Below are 20,852 nucleotides of genomic sequence, written 5' to 3' on the forward strand. Positions count from 1 at the left end.
TGTCTCTCACTGTCTGTCTGTCTGTCTGTCTGTCTGTCTGTCTGTCTGTCTGTCTGTCTGTCTGTCTGTCTGTGGTTTATAACAGCCACAGACAGTGTCCTTACCTATCTGGTAGTAATATAATAATAATATAATAAACTTTATTTATAGAGCACCTTTTTAAACAATGTTACAAAGTGCTTAACAACATAAAATCAAACAGTGAATCAAGATCATAGACAATTACAACAGTAATAATAACACATAACAACAGTATCAGTGAATATAGATGCACCAAATGTCTGCTGTTTAGGAGGTTAAGAATAGCCTGGTAAACCCTCCCTCCGGAAATCTCATTTGTAATTTATTTCAGGAGTGAGTCTGGCCTGATCGCCCATTCTGCAATTTGGCTGTGGGCTGGAGTTGGGCGGGAGTAATACCGTTGACTGACAACCCCTTCAGCCAATCAGCAGTGTCCCACTTCAGCCAGTGCATTTTTACCACCTCCAGACTAATGTGACGCAACGGGACTTTTGAGACGGCCATGCCCAAAATAGGTTGCCTTATTCGGATACATGCGTGTCACTGCCCGCCCCTGCCGGTTCTCTGAATGTTTATTTTTAAATAGGCTCTGTCATGATTAATTGACCACATATATGAAGTTAAACAACTACATTCTATCCAAACGATATCTTAAAAGTAAATTCCGTGCCTCAAAAAAGAAGTTTGAGAGCGTTTTAAAACCGAAAGTAAAAAGTGTAACTGCCCACAGAAAACAATGGCGGCTCGTTCCATTTTTGTCGGCTGCACTCGGTCCCATTCGGGCTCACTCGAACTCGCCACCTGATTGGCCAACTGTCGCTGTCAATCACAAAACGATGAGCTGATAGAGACGCTGATAGGCTCGTCCATTTGGTGAACGGGCTAGAAACGCCCAGACAAGCCTTCAGGCCAGACTCACTCCTGAAATCAAATGGAAATGAGATTTTCCGGAGGGAGGGGCTTTACCAGGCTATGTTAGGAAGGCCTTTCTATAAAAATACTGAGTACCTGCCCTCATTGTAGTAATGATAATCACAGTACTGTTTCTGTCCACCAGGAGGAGGTACGGCAGCTGGTCAGGGCCAAAAGACACAAGATGGTTCGAGCGTTCGCCGTGCTCCAGGAAAGGAAGGAGGAAGGGGCGGAGCCTGGCGTGTGTCAGACTTCCTGGAACCAGCTGGTGCAGCGCGTCCAGCCGGACATTAGCTCCGCCCACCGAGAGCTGCTGTGGAGCGTGTCTGACCCCGCCCACACCGGACGGACAGGTGAGTGGGCGGGGCATTAAAAAAAAAAACGACGTTCCTAGTGGTAGGAATTGCGTACTACAGCCGAACATCAGAAATGTGTTCGGTTCAGCTGGTTCAAAACTACAATATATTATACAAATATGATTATGAATTAGCATCAAAAGTAGCAAATGGCCAAAAATAACCTACCTGACCTGGCGGAGACCTGAGCTCCGAGGAGCACTTTTCCACAAGATATGACAGACAGGCACTTATAAAACAACTGTCTGTCTGTCTGTCTGTCTGTCTGTCTGTCTGTCTGTCTGTCTGTCTGTCTGTCTGTCTGTCTCTCTCTCTCTACAGGTAAGCTAGCGTTCGTCCAGTTAGCTGACCTCCTAAACATCCAGGTGATCACCATGAAGTCCAGGCCACACCCCCTCCACAACAGATTCCCCGCCCTCTATGAGGCCACGCCCAGCCGGCTGCTCTGTCGCATGGTCCGCCACAGGTGAGAGCCAATCAGGTTAGACCTAGTCAGGTGACAACCAATCAGGTTAGACCTAGTCATGTCAATCAGTCAGTAAATGTTATAAAAGAATGAATTAAAAAACATTTCATGTGTGTGTGTGTGTGTGTGTGTGTGTGTGTGTGTGTGTGTGTGTGTGTGTGTGTGTGTGTGTGTGTGTGTGTGTGTGTGTGTGTGTGTGTGTGTGTGTGTGTGTGTGTGTGTGTGTGTGTGTGTGTGTGTGTGTGTGTGTGTGTGTGTCTAGGGGGTTTGCCATCCTCTATGACGTCATCATATTAATAAATGCAGTGTTCATTGGGTTGGACGAGGAGAACCCTGTGGTCGGGGTCTCTGAGTGGGTTTTCCTGTCTCTGTATCTCCTGGAGATCCTCCTCAAACTCTACACCTTCGAACCACGAGCCTTCTACTCCAGACACAACTTCTGGAACTGGTAACAACAACATACAGCATTATTATTGTTATTGTTTGTGTTATATCTGTTGTCCAGGGTGTTTTAGAGAAGAGAGAAGAGTCTAGGACGTGTGGAGCGTTGTCCAGGGTGTTTTAGAGAAGAGAGAAGAGTCTAGGACGTGTGGAGCGTTGTCCAGGGTGTTTTAGAGAAGAGAGAAGAGTCTAGGACGTGTGGAGCGTTGTCCAGAGTGTTTTAGAGAAGAGAGAAGAGTCTAGGACGTGTGGAGCGTTGTCCAGAGTGTTTTAGAGAAGAGAGAAGAGTCTAGGACGTGTGGAGCGTTGTCCAGAGTGTTTTAGAGAAGAGAGAAGAGTCTAGGACGTGTGGAGCGTTGTCCAGGGTGTTTTAGAGAAGAGAGAAGAGTCTAGGACGTGTGGAGCGTTGTCCAGAGTGTTTTAGAGAAGAGAGAAGAGTCTAGGACGTGTGGAGCGTTGTCCAGGGTGTTTTAGAGAAGAGAGAAGAGTCTAGGACGTGTGGAGCGTTGTCCAGGGTGTTTTAGAGAAGAGAGAAGAGTCTAGGACGTGTGGAGCGTTGTCCAGGGTGTTTTAGAGAAGAGAGAAGAGTCTAGGACGTGTGGAGCGTTGTCCAGGGTGTTTTAGAGAAGAGAGAAGAGTCTAGGACGTGTGGAGCGTTGTCCAGAGTGTTTTAGAGAAGAGAAAAGAGTCTAGGACATGTGGAGCGTTGTCCAGAGTGTTTTAGAGAAGAGAGAAGAGTCTAGGAGGTGTGGAGCGTTGTCCAGAGTGTTTTAGAGAAGAGAGAAGAGTCTAGGACGTGTGGAGCGTTGTCCAGGGTGTTTTAGAGAATTATTATCTGTCTCATCTATCTGTACCTGTCTCACTTATCTCTACCTGTCTCACCTATCTGGACAGGTTTGACACCCTCATCGTTGTCTCAGCTCTCATCGCCACAATAGCAAATGCAGCCATGAAACAGGGTTAGTACAACAACAACAACAACAACAACAATAATAATAATAATAGAAAAAACTATGTTGGAGCTTTTATTTTGTGGGGGGGTCTGTCTGTCTGTCTGTCTGTCTGTCTGTCTGTCTGTCTGTCTGTCTGTCTGTCTGTCTGTCTGTCTGTCTTCATGCATACCTGTGTGTCTTCATGCATACCTGTCTGTCTTCATGCATACCTGTGTGTCTTCATGCATACCTGTGTGTCTTCATGCATACCTGTCTGTCTTCATGCATACCTGTCTGTCTTCATGCATACCTGTCTGTCTTCATGCATACCTGTGTGTCTTCATGCATACCTGTGTGTCTTCATGCATACCTGTCTGTCTTCATGCATACCTGTCTGTCTTCATGCATACCTGTCTGTCTGTCTGTCTTCATGCATACCTGTGTGTCTTCATGCATACCTGTCTGTCTTCATGCATACCTGTCTGTCTTCATGCATACCTGTCTGTCTTCATGCATACCTGTGTGTCTTCATGCATACCTGTGTGTCTTCATGCATACCTGTGTGTCTTCATGCATACCTGTCTGTCTTCATGCATACCTATCTGTCTTCATGCATATCTGTCTGTCTGTCTGTCTGTCTTCATGCATACCTGTCTGTCTTCATGCATACCTGTCTGTCTTCATGCATACCTGTGTGTCTTCATGCATACCTGTCTGTCTTCATGCATACCTGTGTGTCTTCATGCATACCTGTCTGTCTTCATGCATACCTGTCTGTCTTCATGCATACCTGTCTGTCTGTCTGTCTTCATGCATACCTGTGTGTCTTCATGCATACCTGTCTGTCTTCATGCATACCTGTCTGTCTTCATGCATACCTGTGTGTCTTCATGCATACCTGTGTGTCTTCATGCATACCTGTGTGTCTTCATGCATACCTGTCTGTCTTCATGCATACCTATCTGTCTTCATGCATACCTGTCTGTCTGTCTGTCTGTCTTCATGCATACCTGTCTGTCTTCATGCATACCTGTCTGTCTTCATGCATACCTGTGTGTCTTCATGCATACCTGTCTGTCTTCATGCATACCTGTGTGTCTTCATGCATACCTGTCTGTCTTCATGCATACCTGTGTGTCTTCATGCATACCTGTCTGTCTTCATGCATACCTGTGTGTCTTCATGCATACCTGTCTGTCTTCATGCATACCTGTGTGTCTTCATGCATACCTGTCTGTCTTCATGCATACCTATCTGTCTTCATGCATACCTGTGTGTCTGTCTGTCTGTCTTCATGCATACCTGTCTGTCTTCATGCATACCTGTCTGTCTTCATGCATACCTGTGTGTCTTCATGCATACCTGTCTGTCTTCATGCATACCTGTCTGTCTGTCTGTCTGTCTGTCTGTCTGTCTGTCTGTCTGTCCTCATGCATACCTGTCTGTCTTCATGCATACCTGTCTGTCTGTCTGTCCTCATGCATACCTGTCTGTCCTCATGCATACCTGTCTGTCTGTCTGTCTGTCTGTCCTCATGCATACCTGTCTGTCCTCATGCATACCTGTCTGTCTGTCTGTCTGTCTTCCAGTGGGGGGAGGTTACTCAGAAAGAGAGATCCTGGACATTATCTTCATCCTCAGAGTCCTGCGTCTGGTCAGAGTGGTGGACAACGTCAAGAGGTACAAATACTCTATTACTGTTAAAATATTTTACTGTTAAATATTTTACTGTTAACACATTGAGTGCCAGGTACTGTGTGCCTCTGTGAGAAAAAGAAGAATTCACCACCAAAAATCGGCCTCCTGGGCGCTATAACAGGCCAATCTGAAAAAGGTTCGGCTTTGGCATCCAGGGAGTGTGTGTGCACAGTTTCGCAGCGATCGGGCCAACGGTGCCGGAGATTAGCTGATCACAGACAGAAGGACACACAGATGGACAGACAGACAGAGTGCAAAACATACTCTCTCGTCATGCCTTTCGGCCTGGCGGAGACAAAAAGTATGAAATATGGACATTACATTACATTACATTACATTACATTACATTACATTACATTACATTACATTACATTACAGTCATTTAGCAGACGCTTTTATCCAAAGCAACTTACAATAAGTGCATTCAACAACGAAACTACTAATCACCAGAAGTCCTAAGTGCATTTCCTGCTAAAACAAGCAACTAAGAGTATACCTAGCGCTAAGGTAAAAGTGCAATATATCAGCTACCTACTTTCTTAAACAGATGAGACAAATAGGAAAATCAAATGAGCAAGAGCTAAAACAAATAAGTGTATCAACTAAACAAGAACCAATAAAACAATACAACAATAAAACAAGAGTTCGTACAACTAGTTAACAACAAGCAGACAAGGCTAAGAGGAAGGGTAGTGTTTCCTGAAGAGGTGGGTTTTCAGTCTGCGGTGAAAGATGGGCAGTGACTCTGCTGTCCTGACATCAGTGTCTCTGCTGTCCTGACATCAGTGTCTCTGCTGTCCTGACATCAGTGTCTCTGCTGTCCTAACATCAGTGTCTCTGCTGTCCTGACATCAGTGTCTCTGCTGTCCTGACATCAGTGACTCTGCTGTCCTGACATCAGTGACTCTGCTGTCCTGACATCAGTGACTCTGCTGTCCTGACATCAGTGTCTCTGCTGTCCTGACATCAGTGACTCTGCTGTCCTGACATCAGTGTCTCTGCTGTCCTGACATCAGTGGGAAGTTCATTCCACCACTGTGGGTCCAGAACAGAAAAAAGTCGTGACCGTGTAGATCGGTCAGAAGGACCCTTGAGCGACGAGGCAATCAGTCGCCCCGAGGTGGCAGACCGAAGTGGTCGGATATATAAGATCTCTGTCTGACAGCAACGATATGAAGCTGGTTGTTTTATGAAGTAAATGGTTGTGATTGGTTGTTTCATGAAGTAAATGGTTGTGATTGGTTGTTTCATGAAGTAAATGGTTGTGATTGGCTGATGTTTGTGTGTTCCTCTAGGTTCAGGATGATCATCAACACTCTGATAAAGATTGGTCCTACCATCCTGACGTTTGGACAACTCATCCTGGTCTGTTGTCTGACACTTACACTTATAATACACATATAACACACTTATAATACACATATAACACACTTATAATACACATATAATATAACACACTTATAATACACATATAATATAACACACTTATAATACACATATAATATAACACACTTATAATACACATATAATATAACACACTTATAATACACATATAATATGACACACTTATAATACACATATAATATAACACTTATAATACACATATAATATAACACACTTATAATACACATATAATATGACACACTTATAATATAACACACTTATAATACACATATAATATGACACACTTATAATATAACACACTTATAATACACATAATATAACACACTTATAATACACATATAATATAACACACTTATAATACACATATAATATAACACACATATAATATAACACTTATAATACACATATAATATAACACACTTATAATACACATATAATATAACACACTTATAATACACATATAATATAACACTTATAATACACATATAATATAACACTTATAATACACATATAATATAACACACTTATAATACACATATAATATAACACTTATAATACACATATAATATAACACACTTATAATACACATATAATATAACACTTATAATACACATATAATATAACACTTATAATACACATATAATATAACACACTTATAATACACATATAATATAACACACTTATAATACACATATAATATAACACACTTATAATACACATATAATATAACACACTTATAATACACATATAATATAACACACTTATAATACACATATAATATAACACTTATAATACACATATAATATAACACTTATAATACACATATAATATAACACTTATAATACACATATAATATAACACACTTATAATACACATATAATATAACACACTTATAATACACATAATATAACACTTATAATACACATATAATATAACACTTATAATACACATATAATATAACACACTTATAATACACATATAATATAACACACTTATAATACACATAATATAACACTTATAATACACATATAATATAACACTTATAATACACATAATATAACACTTATAATACACATATAACACACTTATAATACACATATAATATAACACACTTATAATATAACACACTTATAATACACATATAATATAACACAGTTATAATACACATATAATATAACACACTTATAATATAACACACTTATAATACACATATAATATAACACACTTATAATATAACACACTTATAATACACATATAATATAACACACTTATAATACACATATAATATAACACACTTATAATATAACACACTTATAATACACATATAATATAACACACTTATAATACACATATAATATAACACACTTATAATACACATATAATATAACACACTTATAATACACATATAATATAACACACTTATAATACACATATAATATAACACACTTATAATACACATATAATATAACACACTTATAATACACATATAATATAACACACTTATAATACACTCGGGTGTCTAAGCCGTCAATCTGATTGAGTTATAGATTTTGAAGTGGATTATCTTTGCTCATGAAGCTTTAACTAAATATTCCATTCAAAAACATTTTAATCGACGTCTCCCGTGATATATGCGCATCTATCTCTCTCTCTCGTCAAGTGCACAGAAGCAGTGTTGCCATGTCCGCTTATTTTAAGCGACATTGAGCTTGTTTTTTCTGTAAAGTTGCTTGAAAGTGTAGTTGCTTATTTGGTCTTGTTTCCTAAAACCAGTGAACCAGTTGTTCTCAAACATTTTCATGGCAAGGACCCCCAAATTAATATTTGTCCGCAGACCTCCCCCCTTCTGAAGATATGTTGTGCCATAGACCCCCATACAAGATCTGTCGGATTTGGAAAAAAATCCACAATTTTCATTTTTACCCAAGATTTTCTTCTTTGAAAATAGCCTATCTACAACGTGAGCTTGTAGATCGGCTATTTTCAAATATGCAATGTATTTGTATAGGTTTAAAGTGCTCATGTGGCCTATAGTCACTTTTGTTGGGATTGTTTTCATAGATCTGGTTGCTTATTTCTCTCGCAAAATCTGGCAACATTTCAGACAGGCTTTGTGTGCGAGACTGTGAGCTCTCGCTCTCTCTCTCTCTCCCTGTGTGTGCAATTCCTCTCAAATAAACTGTTTATTTGAGATGTTTATTAACTACCCCCATCGAGCACGCTCGCTCACTCTCATTCTGTTTTATAATAATGTTTAACTTAATACAGGACTGGACGGTAACTATGCGGGGGATCTGTTTGTTGTGGTCAGGTGGCTGTAATGTGCTCATTGGCTGTGGCGTGCATCTCCTCGCAGAGTGGTCTCAGCCCATTTCATACTGTATGATATTGTCTGATGTCCAGTCGGCGACACAGCCGAATATCTAACCTTCTAGATATTTGACTATTTTCTAAACCACGTTCGTTTGCCTAATTCAAGCTCACCGCTACAGCGATCGTGCTGTTTACGTTTTTGTCATACAGATTTGACATATCGGATCTCATGGTTATTGGAATTGGCCAATGGAATTGCAGGAAAAAAACGTTCAGTTTGATCTGAAGTCCGTCTTGTGTGGTAGTTGGTCTTACTGCCGTCATGCGAGTGTTAATAACACAGAGTCTCCTTTGTGTCTCCTACCGGAACCGCTGCCTACCGGTCGGCTGGTCATCAAAGTATTGGCTTAGGAATGAGACAAAAACTTTAAAATATCCATGAATTCAAGTCTCCATGGGGTGACTAATTGATAGAAAAAAAAGTATTTGTTTGGGTGAACTATCCCTTTAATGACCATATATGGGCATTTCCACTTTTCTCTCTCTCTCTCTCTCTCTCTCTCTCTCTCTCTCTCTCTCTCTCTCTCTCTCTCTCTCTCTCTCTGTGTCTCTCTGTCATTCCCTCTCTCTCCACTAGGTGGTGTACTACATCTTCTCCATGGTGGGCATGGAGTTATTTAAAGGGAAAGTTCAGTATTTCTCAGACTCCAGCGACCCGGCCGGTTCTTACTGTGGTAATGTTCTCCTGGAAGGTTCTACGTTCTCCAAACTGAAGTACTGTAAGAACAACTTCAACAACCTGGTTTCCTCATTCATCCTGCTGCTGGAACTCACTGTGGTCAACCAATGGCACGATATCCTTTAATGTTAGTGTTACTGTGGTCAACCAATGATATGTCCTTTAATATTAGTGTTACTGTGCTCAACCAATGATATGTCCTTTAATATTAGTGTTACTGTGGTCAACCAATGATGTCCTTTAATATTAGTGTTACTGTGGTCAACCAATGATATCCTTTAATATTAGTGTTACTGTGGTCAAACAATGAGATATCCTTTAATATTAGTGTTACTGTGGTCAACCAATGAGATATCCTTTAATATTAGTGTTACTGTGGTCAACCAATGATATCCTTTAATATTAGTGTTACTGTGGTCAACCAATGATATCCTTTAATATGAGTGTTACTGTGGTCAACCAATGATATGTCCTTTAATATTAGTGTTACTGTGGTCAACCAATGATATCCTTTAATATTAGTGTTACTGTGGTCAACCAATGATATCCTTTAATATTAGTGTTACTGTGGTCAACCAATGAGATATCCTTTAATATTAGTGTTACTGTGGTCAACCAATGATATCCTTTAATATTAGTGTTACTGTGGTCAACCAATCCAATCCAATCCACTTTATTTATAAAGCACATTTTAAAACTTGTTCAGGGTTAACAAAGTGCTGTACAGAGAAAACCAAATACACTGGGAAAGTTAAAAAACACAGAGACAAAGCTAAACACTGAAGCAAAAACATAAACAAACGAAGCAAAATAAACAACAGAAACAACAGAAAGAAACACATCACTGAAAATATGACGCAGACGTGTCAACAGACAGTGAGACAAAACATAGAGACAAAACGTAGACCACCGAAACACTCAAACAGGGTCAAATGCCGAAGCATAAAGGTGGGACTTAAGGCGAGATTTAAAAGTATCGATGGTGGGGGCCAGTTTAATATGGGAGGGGAGCGCATTCCATAGAATGGGGGCTGCTACCGAGAAGGCTCGGTCACCTCTGGTTTTCAGATTTGAATTTGGGACCTCAAGTTTCAACTGGCCCGCAGACCGTAGTGACCTTGGTGGGTTATACACCTCTAGGAGTTCAGATAAATACTGAGGTGCCAGGCCATTCAGTGATTTAAAAACAAACAATAAAATCTTAAAATCAATTCTGAAGCGAACTGGGAGCCAGTGAAGTGAAGCCAGAATTGGTGTAATGTGGTCACGCTTGCGGGTCCCCGTTAGGAGACGTGCCGCAGCGTTTTGGACTAGCTGTAAACGTGCAATGGAGCCTTTGTTTAAGCCAACATAAAGTGCATTACAGTAGTCCAAGCGTGTGGTGATAAAAGCATGAATGGCACGCTCAAAATCATTAAAAGAAAGTACAGACTTGATTTGGGCGAGCAGCCTTAGATGATAAAAGCTGGACCTTACCACAGCATTTATCTGTTTGTCAAGTTTGAGCACATTGTCAAATTTGACACCAAGATTTGAGACAACGGATTTAACGTAAGGCTGCAGGGAACCAAGGTCAGAGGGAACAACACCAGGGCCACTAGGCCCAAATACTATGACCTCTGTTTTACTCTCATTTAAACTTAAAAAGTTGAGAGCCATCCAAGCCTTGATGTCGTTTAGACAGTCAAAAAGAGGTGTCAGGGAGCTGTTGCTATGCTTTTTTAAGGGCATATAAATTTGAGAATCATCAGCATAAAGGTGATAGGAGATGCCATGTTTCTTAAAAATTAGTCCCAGGGGGAGAAGATATAGGGAGAAAAGTATTGGCCCAAGGATCGAGCCCTGAGGGACTCCGGACGACAGGGGGGTGGAAGATGATACAAAATCTCCAAATTGAACAGAAAAGCATCTCTCAGATAGATAGGATGAAAACCAATCTAAAGCAGTGTCCCTGACACCAACACAATGCTCTAATCGGGACATTAGAGTTTTGTGATTCAAAGTATCAAAAGCAGAAGATAAATCCAGCAGCAGCAGAATTTCAGAGTCACCAGAGTCAGTGGTCCTTAGCACATCATTAAAAACCCTCAGCAATGCTGACTCAGTGCTATGAAACGCTTTAAACCCAGATTGAAAAATGTCAAAAATGCTGTGTACCTGCAGAAAAGACTGTAATTGTGATAACACAGTTTTTTCAAGGATCTTTGAAATGAATGGAAGCTTTGAGATAGGTCTGTAATTAGCTAGAACAGAGGTATCCAGGTTAGGTTTTTTAATCAAAGGTGCCACAACTGCTTTTTTAAAATAAACTGGTACAACCCCTGAAGCCAGGCTGCTATTTATGATGTTATGGACCCTGGGCCCAATGGTGTCCCAGACCTCCTTAAAGAGGAGAGTGGGGATAGCATCTGTGGGACAGGATGAGGTTTTGAGTTTGATGACTATTTCACTGAGTTTTGCAAATGACACAGGGTTGAAATGGTTAAATACAGTAGTGCAGGTGACAGCCACAGAGGGGTCGAAGGCAGGGGGGGAGATGTGTGCTTGAATGGTAGTGACCTTGTCTACAAAATAGCTAAGAAATTTTTCACAGACCTCAAGAGACGCTTCCAAACAAGTGGGCTGGGGAGGATTTAGCAGCTGTTCGATCGTTTTAAAAAGAACAGAAGGTTTATCGACATTTTTGGAAATTATATCGGAGAAATGCCTTGACTTTTCAGTTTTGACAGTACTCTGATATTTTTTCCAACATTCCTTTAAAATGTCATGTGACACATGGAGCCTGTCCTTTCTCCACTTGCGCTCAGCTCTCCGGCACTCTCTCCTGGCAGCACGGGTGGTGTCATTTAGCCAAGGCTCAGACCTAGGTCTGGGGCGCATGGTTTTTAGCGGCGCAACAGTGTCCAGGATGCCGACACAAGTGGAGAGAAAGGACGATGTGAGTTGCTCAGTGTCTAGACCCTCAGTGAAACAATTTTCAGCCTGATCAACAATAGCGAAGGCAGAAGAAAAAAGCGCAGCAGTACCAGGTTTCAACACGCGACACTGGCGCGCAGGAGCGCATGATTTAAAAGTGTCACAGGGCAATACAAAATCAAAAATGACAGGAAAATGATCAGAGAGGACTGGAGCACAAACCTGTACATTCGAAATAGGCAAGCCGTAAGAAATGACAAGATCAAGCGTATGCCCGAGCTCATGTGTCGGCTCAGTGACATGCTGAACAAGGTTAAAAGCATCAAGTACATCCAAGAAATCTTTAGCAAGTGGCTTAGAGATACAACAGACGTGCACGTTCAAATCTCCAACAATTAAGATTTTATCATACTTAATAAGAGCACCAGCCAAGAAATCGGAAAAGTCCTTTATAACCAATGATATATCCTTTAATATTAGTGTTACTGTGTCAACCAATGATACATCCTTTAATATTAGTGTTACTGTGGTCAACCAATGATATATCCTTTAATATTAGTGTTACTGTGGTCAACCAATGAGATATCCTTTAATATTAGTGTTACTGTGGTCAACCAATGAGATATCCTTTAATATTAGTGTTACTGTGGTCAACCAATGATATATCCTTTAATATTAGTGTTACTGTGTCAACCAATGATATATCCTTTAATATTAGTGTTACTGAGGTCAACCAATGAGATATCCTTTAATATTAGTGTTACTGTGGTCAACCAATGATATATCCTTTAATATTAGTGTTACTGTGGTCAACCAATGAGATATCCTTTAATATTAGTGTTACTGTGGTCAACCAATGATATATCCTTTAATATTAGTGTTACTGAGGTCAACCAATGATATATCCTTTAATATTAGTGTTACTGTGGTCAACCAATGATATATCCTTTAATATTAGTGTTACTGTGTCAACCAATGATATATCCTTTAATATTAGTGTTACTGTGTCAACCAATGATATATCCTTTAATATTAGTGTTACTGTGTCAACCAATGATATATCCTTTAATATTAGTGTTACTGTGGTCAACCAATGATATATCCTTTAATATTAGTGTTACTGTGGTCAACCAATGATATATCCTTTAATATTAGTGTTACTGTGTCAACCAATGATATATCCTTTAATATTAGTGTTACTGTGTCAACCAATGATATATCCTTTAATATTAGTGTTACTGTGTCAACCAATGATATATCCTTTAATATTAGTGTTACTGTGGTCAACCAATGATATATCCTTTAATATTAGTGTTACTGTGGTCAACCAATGATATATCCTTTAATATTAGTGTTACTGTGGTCAACCAATGAGATATCCTTTAATATTAGTGTTACTGTGGTCAACCAATGATATATCCTTTAATATTAGTGTTACTGAGGTCAACCAATGATATATCCTTTAATATTAGTGTTACTGAGGTCAACCAATGAGATATGAATATCCATAATGATATATAGTGTTACTGAGGGTTCACATCAATCTGTCTAATTAAAGTATGTGCGTCCTTAATGGGCGTGTGCTGCAATTGGTTGTTTTTGTCCTTAATGCGCGTGTGCTGTGCTGCAATTGGTTGTTTTTGTCCTTAGTGGGCGTGTGCTGTGCTGCAATTGGTTGTTTTTGTCCTTAATGGTCGTGGTCACTGTTGACCAGTGGTTTCATAGCTGTCACTCACCCAGCGGCGGCGCTCTTCTTCATCCTGTTCCACATCATCGTCGTCATCATCATCATTAAGTACTGCCAGATATTACATTACATTACATTAAGTACTGCCAAACAGTGTTGGAAAGTAACTAAAGTAATATGTAACTTAAAGTAATATTATTACTTTTTCCCAGTAACTAGTAACGTAACTAATTACTTTCACGTTTTGAGTAATATTATTACCTTTACTTTTTTCAAAAAGTAATTTATTACTTTTTTTCACGAGCCTTGGTGGTACTCTGGGTTTGAGTGTGTTTATTTGATCCTGTGTTGTTTTTGGTCAATTGATATAATGGTAGACTGGTTGGGATCCAGTTGCTATGCAGGCTGCTTGCTGATCCGGTCTAGAGCGGATACGGAAACGTTGCGCACTTGTCTATGTGTGAATTATCAGCTGCGGAAGGGCGGGCCTTAAACCGGATCAAACAGTGTTGCCATGTCTGCTTATTATAAGCGACTTGTTAACCAATGAAGACGCGCTGTAAGCTTGTAGGTTGGCTATTTTCAATATATATATATATATATATATATATATATATATATATATATATATATATATATATATATATATATATATATATATACACACACTCCTGAATGATGCACTAAATATCAGTCAGTCAGAAGAATGATTGTTTTGTTGAAGTTTACATTTCCTACACCCACCACAAACCACGATGATATGTGTTGCTATGGGAGCCTTTTTATTCTATTAGAATTACTTTTGTTTACAAAGAAATGAAGCACTTTATTTTCAGCAGTCATACAGAATGATAGATTTTTTTTTTAAACTTGCATTTGCTCCTACATTCTGCCACGATGATATGTGTTGCTATGGGAGCTTTTTTATTTTTGTATTTTGTTAGAATACATTTTGTTTAATAAACAACAGAAGTTGTTCAAAGATTGTGTCTCATGATGAGTCATTATCTGTTTGAGCCCAGGTGTTTGAATTTGAATATTTTTTTAGGCAAAAAATACATGAAATACATTTAAAATACTTCCAAAAAAGTCCTTGCGGTCTTGTTTCCATTGAGGTCCTTAGTATTCAGTTCATAGTCAAATGGTTTTCATTTAGTCTGTAAGTTATGAATTCATACACAGTAAAAGTCTTAGTGTTGATATAATTGAAATGAGTGTACAAATAGAACCAAATGGACCCGTCATGTGTACAGAACACTTTTCAGAGTTAAATCAACAATGAGGATTTTACAATGTAGGCTGCAGAAAAGAGAGAAAAAAAAAACTGCTAATGTTGAAAATGCAAAGTCAGACTTTTGGGGAGAAAGGATGCAATTACTGGGGGCGAGAAAAAAAAAGTAACTAAGTAATAAGTAACTAGTTACTTTTGGCAGGTAGTAATAAGTAAAGTAACTACATTACTTTTTAAACAAGTAATATGTAATAAGTAACATATTACTATGTTGTAGTAACTATTCCAACACTGCTGCCAAATATTACATTACATTACATTACATTAAGTACTGTGATTAATGTTGATTTCGTCAGCTATTTTTAGTCTTAGTCCAGTTTCAATGACGGTTGTTAGTTTTTATCACATTTAGTTAAACTCATCCTTTTTTTATTTAGTCTAGTTTTAGTCGACTAAAAGTCGAGCATTTTAGTCTTTATCTTAGTCCAAGAAAACATATTTTTATTTGTCTAGTTTTAGTCGACAAAACCTTTTTTTAGTAGAAGGAAAAAGCAGTCCAACTAGTACAGACAGAGCCAACTCAGGTCAAGTTTAAGTGGTTCTCATTGAGAATGAAAAAGGTGACAGATACCAGGGTAAATATAAACTACTCACAAATCATTCACTAGTAGTAGTGTGATTGATTGATCCATTGATTGATTGATTGATTGATTGAATACTGTATTTAGAAGTTTGCAGAAACAAAGCACATGATAGTACAGTTCCAATACAAGGTCAGCTGAAAAGAAAAAAAAAAAAAAAAAAAATGGCTTGTTTGTGTCCTAATGTTATTTTGGAAACTGAATGTGTCACCTAAAGATGACTTGTTTGCATCCATGTATAGCTGCCCAGGTGTTTTGTGCACAGTCTGCACACTGGGTTGTTTACAAGTTACTATAGTTCGCTTGCTGCTACTAGATTTATAGCAGCAAGCTACATATTACATGACGGTCATATCATGACAGTCATGACGAAACTTTGACCTGTTTTTTGCACTTTCTCCATTTACAGCCCGTGCATCTACATAAACGTTCGGATTTCATATATAAAGTATATAAATATAAAGTGCTTATTCCGTGGCCACGGATGTTACAATTTACTTCGGGTGGGTATAAGTACCCGTATCTTCCGTATTGATCAATAAAAAGCATTTTAATCCGATTGGCGGTCATTTTCTCATAGAGTTATAGTGTATCAGAGTGCAATTACACCTCCCAAATGATAGGGTCACGTAGTTGAAAGCATGGAGAAAATACGGAGAAGATGGCCACCGATCGGATTTAAATGTTTTGTATTGAACAATACGGAAAATATGGGTACTTATGGGTTACCCGAAAAGACTTGTAACATCCCTGGCCATGAGGTAAGCACTTTATATTTGAAATCTGAACGTTTGTGTAGATGTACGGTCTGTAAATGGAGAAAGTGCAAACACCAGGTGTAAATTATCGCTACATGCTAAGAAGCTAACGTAAGTTCGTCAGCATTAGTTTGGGCACTTTGGGGTCGGATTAGTGTTTTTGTTGGAACATTAAGCCGACACGCAACACCATGTTTAATGATACGTTGTAAACAACCACCTCCAAACCTTTTGTTAACTTAACTCGATTTATTTGTGGTGAACGCTTGTGTCTCTTCAAGTTTGTTGTGTTTTTCCCAGCTATATATCTTGTGACCACATTGCTCGCCTTCGGATAAAATCGCATTGTTTTGTTCTCCACATCGATGTAGCGAAAATTTGTCCATATCACCTCTTCTCTTTCTCCCGAGCCTCGTGCAAAGCATTTTACCGTTTTATTAGGTAAAGTTTCGCTCTGAAATCTGAATCCTCCTGCTGCCATTCATTTGTCGGTTGTGTGTGTGTGTGTGTGTGTGTGTGTGTGTGTGTGTGTGTGTGTGTGTGTGTGTGTGTGTGTGTGTGTGTGTGTGTGTGTGTGTGTGTGTGTGTGTGTGTGTGTGTGTGTGTGTGTGTGTGTGTGTGTGTGTGTGTGTGTGTGTGTGTGTGTGTGTGTGTGTGTGTGTGTGTGTGTGCGCGCGCGGCTGCAACTTTAAAAGGGTGTGTGTGAGTGAGGAACAGCATGCGCTGTGCATCAAAGGAGAAAGGGAGTGAAACAATCATATAATATAATATTTCGTCTCGTCTTTGTTCGTGAACTAAAATGACCATAGATTTTAGTCCAGTCTTTATTTAGTGAACTACTTTTTTGTCTCGTCTTTATTAGTCAACGAAATTTCATAATGATTTAGTTATTGTTTATTCATGTGGGTGGTGGTCTCGTCTCGTCTCGCCTTCGTCCTTTGAAAAATGTGCGTTGACGAACATATTTCGGTTCGTTTTCGTTAACGAAATCAACACTGACTGTGATATCATTGTTGTGTTCTTTGTATTCTTCGTTGAATAGACACTCAGTGTTGTGTATTGTGTGTATTTTCAGTAATAGACACTCAGTGTTGTGTATTGTGTGTATTTCAGTATCTTCATAGCCTTTGTGTTGGAAGTGTTCTTCGTTGAGTACACTCTGGAGAAGAGTGACCTCCAGACGACCCTGGAGAAAAAAATAGAAGAACTGCAACTGGGGGTGGAACAGTACGCACGCACACACACACACACACACACACACACACACACACACACACACACACACACACACACAAAACACACAAAACACACAAAACACACAAAACACACAAAAACACAGCAGACAACAATCATGGGTAAAGGAAACAACGCCTCCTCCACCTTGAGCGGCTTCCGATAATAGCTGATATTGAGCAGTACCTTGCTAATTGTTTAGCCCTCCTTTTGGAGAGGCCGGCCATTTGAAGGCCCCTTACAACCAACTTGTGCCCTATAGGCTACCAAAAGTTTACATCTGTAGCCTAGCTGAGAGATGGTCTGCTCTAGCTGATGATATTTTAGCACTTTGGTTAGGAAGGCTTCCTCTAAGCTGTTATCAAAAGTACAGCCGACCTCGAGAATGAACACCTCCCTATGGTTTTCATTAACAACAATGACATCAGGGGTGTTAGCTGAAATGTTAGAGAACACAGAATCATCGTTACACAGGCTAAACATGTTATAATGTTAGAGAACACAGAATCATCATTACACAGGTTAAACATGTTATAATGTTAGAGAACACAGAGTCATCATTACACAGGTTAAACATGCTCGGCTTCACAGTAGAATGCTTATACAGCATGATGGAGGACCTGAAAATAGAAGAGATATCTTTTGATATCAAATCCACTATTCTGTCATGCCTACTTATGTAGAGTCCCCTGTATACATGGCACCCATTTAAGATGTGGGACATGGTTTCAGCTATTTGTTCATGACCATGATGTATACAGTGAGGAGCATGGTTGCCTGGAAACCAGATGGAGAGGTTAAGTTTAGATGGTTAAACCTGCAACCTGGCTTTCAGAGTAAAGACAACAATGCACTCTTTTAAGGCAACATTTTTTGAGTGTTTTTGAGCTTGTTATTTATGTATTTATTTTTTATCCTAGTCCATGTATTTAATTCATCATCAGAACATGTAATACAATACAAATCATCATCAATAGAAGGTTTATTTACAGAAAACAACTCATTTTGTTCTGTTCTCCAGAGAGAAGATAGAAGGAACTCTGGTGGATTCCATGGAAAGTGACGACAACATCATTGACAACTCAGAATCTACCAAGAACAAATCCACTCTACGCTTTAAGATCGCTTCACAACGTAAGTTATAAACACATACTTTAAGATCTCTTCACAACGTAAGTTATGAACAAATACTTTAAGATCTCTTCACAACGTAAGTTATGAACAAATACTTTAAGATCTCTTCACAACGTAAGTTATAAACACATACTTTAAGATCTCTTCACAACGTAAGTTATAAACATATACTTTAAGATCTCTTCACAACATAAGTTATAAACACATACTTTAAGATCTCTTCACAACGTAAGTTATAAACACATACTTTAAGATCTCTTCACAACGTAAGTTATAAACATATACTTTAAGATCTCTTCACAACATAAGTTATAAACACATACTTTAAGATCTCTTCACAACGTAAGTTATAAACATATACTTTAAGATCTCTTCACAACATAAGTTATAAACACATACTTTAAGATCTCTTCACAACATAAGTTATGAACACATACTTTAAGATCTCTTCACAACATAAGTTATAAACACATACTTTAAGATCTCTTCACAACGTAAGTTATAAACACATACTTTAAGATCTCTTCACAACGTAAGTTATAAACACATACTTTAAGATCTCTTCACAACGTAAGTTATAAACACATACTTTAAGATCTCTTCACAACGTAAGTTATGAACAAATCCTCTGTTTTTTTATTTGAAGTGGGTCGGTTGAGCGTTTCTCCAGATACATGGATTACATACATACATACAGAGATTCAGTGCATTTATTGTAAGATATTGATCAGGATATTGCTCACTATATTGCTCACTATATTGCTCACTATATTGCTCACTATATTGCTCACTATATTGCTCACTATTGCTCACTATATTGATCACTATATTGATCACTATATTGATCACTATTGATCACTATATTGATCACTATATTGATCCCTATATTGATCTCTCCAGGCTACAGGACCGTAGACGCTCTCCTCCAGAGGATGTTATTGATCAGGATATTGAGCATAGTATTGATCACTCCAGGCTACAGGAGGATGTTATTGATCAGTTTATTGATTAGTTTATTAATTCGTTTATTGATTAGCATATTGATTAGCATATTGATTAGCATATTGATTAGCGTATTGATTAGCGTATTGATTAGCATATTGATTAGCATATTGATTAGCGTATTGATTCGTTTATTGATTAGCGTATTGATTAGTTTCTTGATCAGTTTATTGATCTCTCCAGGCTACAGGACCGTAGACGCTCTCCTCCAGAGGATGTTTGAAGCTGATCTCAGACCAGATGACTTTCACCTGGAAGACGATGAATCCACCATGAACTTCTCCAACCCCGTCTTCAGCTCCGTCTAGACCTGTGTGTGTGTGTGTGTGTGTGTGTGTGTGTGTGTGTGTGTGTGTGTGTGTGTGTGTGTGTGTGTGTGTGTGTGTGTGTGTGTGTGTGTGTGTGTGTGTGTGTGTGTGTGTGTGTGTGTGTGTGTGTGTGTGTGTGTGTGTGTGTGTGTGTGTGTGTGTGTGTGTGTGTGCGTGCGTGCGTGCGTGCGTGCGTGCGTGCGTGCGTGCGTGCGTGCGTGCGTGCGTGTGCGCATGAATCAACACTCCAGTAACATTGTAACGTTTCATATCTTCTGTGATTGTACTTCATCCTGCAGATGAAATATGTTGTTGATTTATACAATATGAACATAATCTCATGTATTTATACAAAATGAACATATTGTCAAAGCTGCATGTATTTTTATACACGTTTATATGAAGGGAAATGTGCAGATAAATAAAAGTGAATATCAATGAACACATTGTGTTGTCACTAGCTGTCACCAATACAACATGTAAGTTCACCATTAACTCATTCAGTGCCAAAGACGTGTTTTGGTGTTTTCAGTGTTTATCCACCAGATATTCACCATCTGAGTCCTTCAGAGGCACCGAGGCAGCAAAACCATGTGATCACAAAAAAAACACCATGTTTACTTCCTGTTTGAAAAGAGGTGTGAAGTGAGTGGTGCCTTC

General features: G+C 38.9%; 1 protein-coding gene across 3 annotated transcripts in view; it reads left to right on the forward strand.

Moving 5' to 3' along the window:
- tpcn3 (two pore segment channel 3) overlaps positions 1 to 20,594 on the forward strand; it is a 38,796-nt gene extending 18,202 nt beyond the window's left edge. For 2 of the 3 annotated variants that reach the window (XM_080452310.1, XM_080452312.1), the window contains 11 exons: positions 1,079 to 1,286; positions 1,611 to 1,755; positions 2,018 to 2,203; positions 3,091 to 3,155; positions 4,718 to 4,808; positions 6,122 to 6,191; positions 9,181 to 9,397; positions 13,903 to 13,993; positions 17,629 to 17,742; positions 18,770 to 18,882; positions 20,068 to 20,594. In XM_080452310.1, the coding sequence (XP_080308436.1) occupies positions 1,079 to 1,286; positions 1,611 to 1,755; positions 2,018 to 2,203; positions 3,091 to 3,155; positions 4,718 to 4,808; positions 6,122 to 6,191; positions 9,181 to 9,397; positions 13,903 to 13,993; positions 17,629 to 17,742; positions 18,770 to 18,882; positions 20,068 to 20,192 (1,425 nt within the window). In that variant the 3' untranslated portion in view covers positions 20,193 to 20,594. The remainder of the gene's footprint in view (positions 1 to 1,078; positions 1,287 to 1,610; positions 1,756 to 2,017; positions 2,204 to 3,090; positions 3,156 to 4,717; positions 4,809 to 6,121; positions 6,192 to 9,180; positions 9,398 to 13,902; positions 13,994 to 17,628; positions 17,743 to 18,769; positions 18,883 to 20,067) is intronic. The other variant, XM_080452311.1, reaches the window with a different exon arrangement.
- Positions 20,595 to 20,852: the final 258 nt, after the last annotated feature.

The sequence above is a fragment of the Gymnoscopelus braueri genome, assembly GCF_963280865.1.
Source record: "Gymnoscopelus braueri genome assembly, chromosome: 2".
NCBI lineage: Eukaryota > Metazoa > Chordata > Actinopteri > Myctophiformes > Myctophidae > Gymnoscopelus > Gymnoscopelus braueri.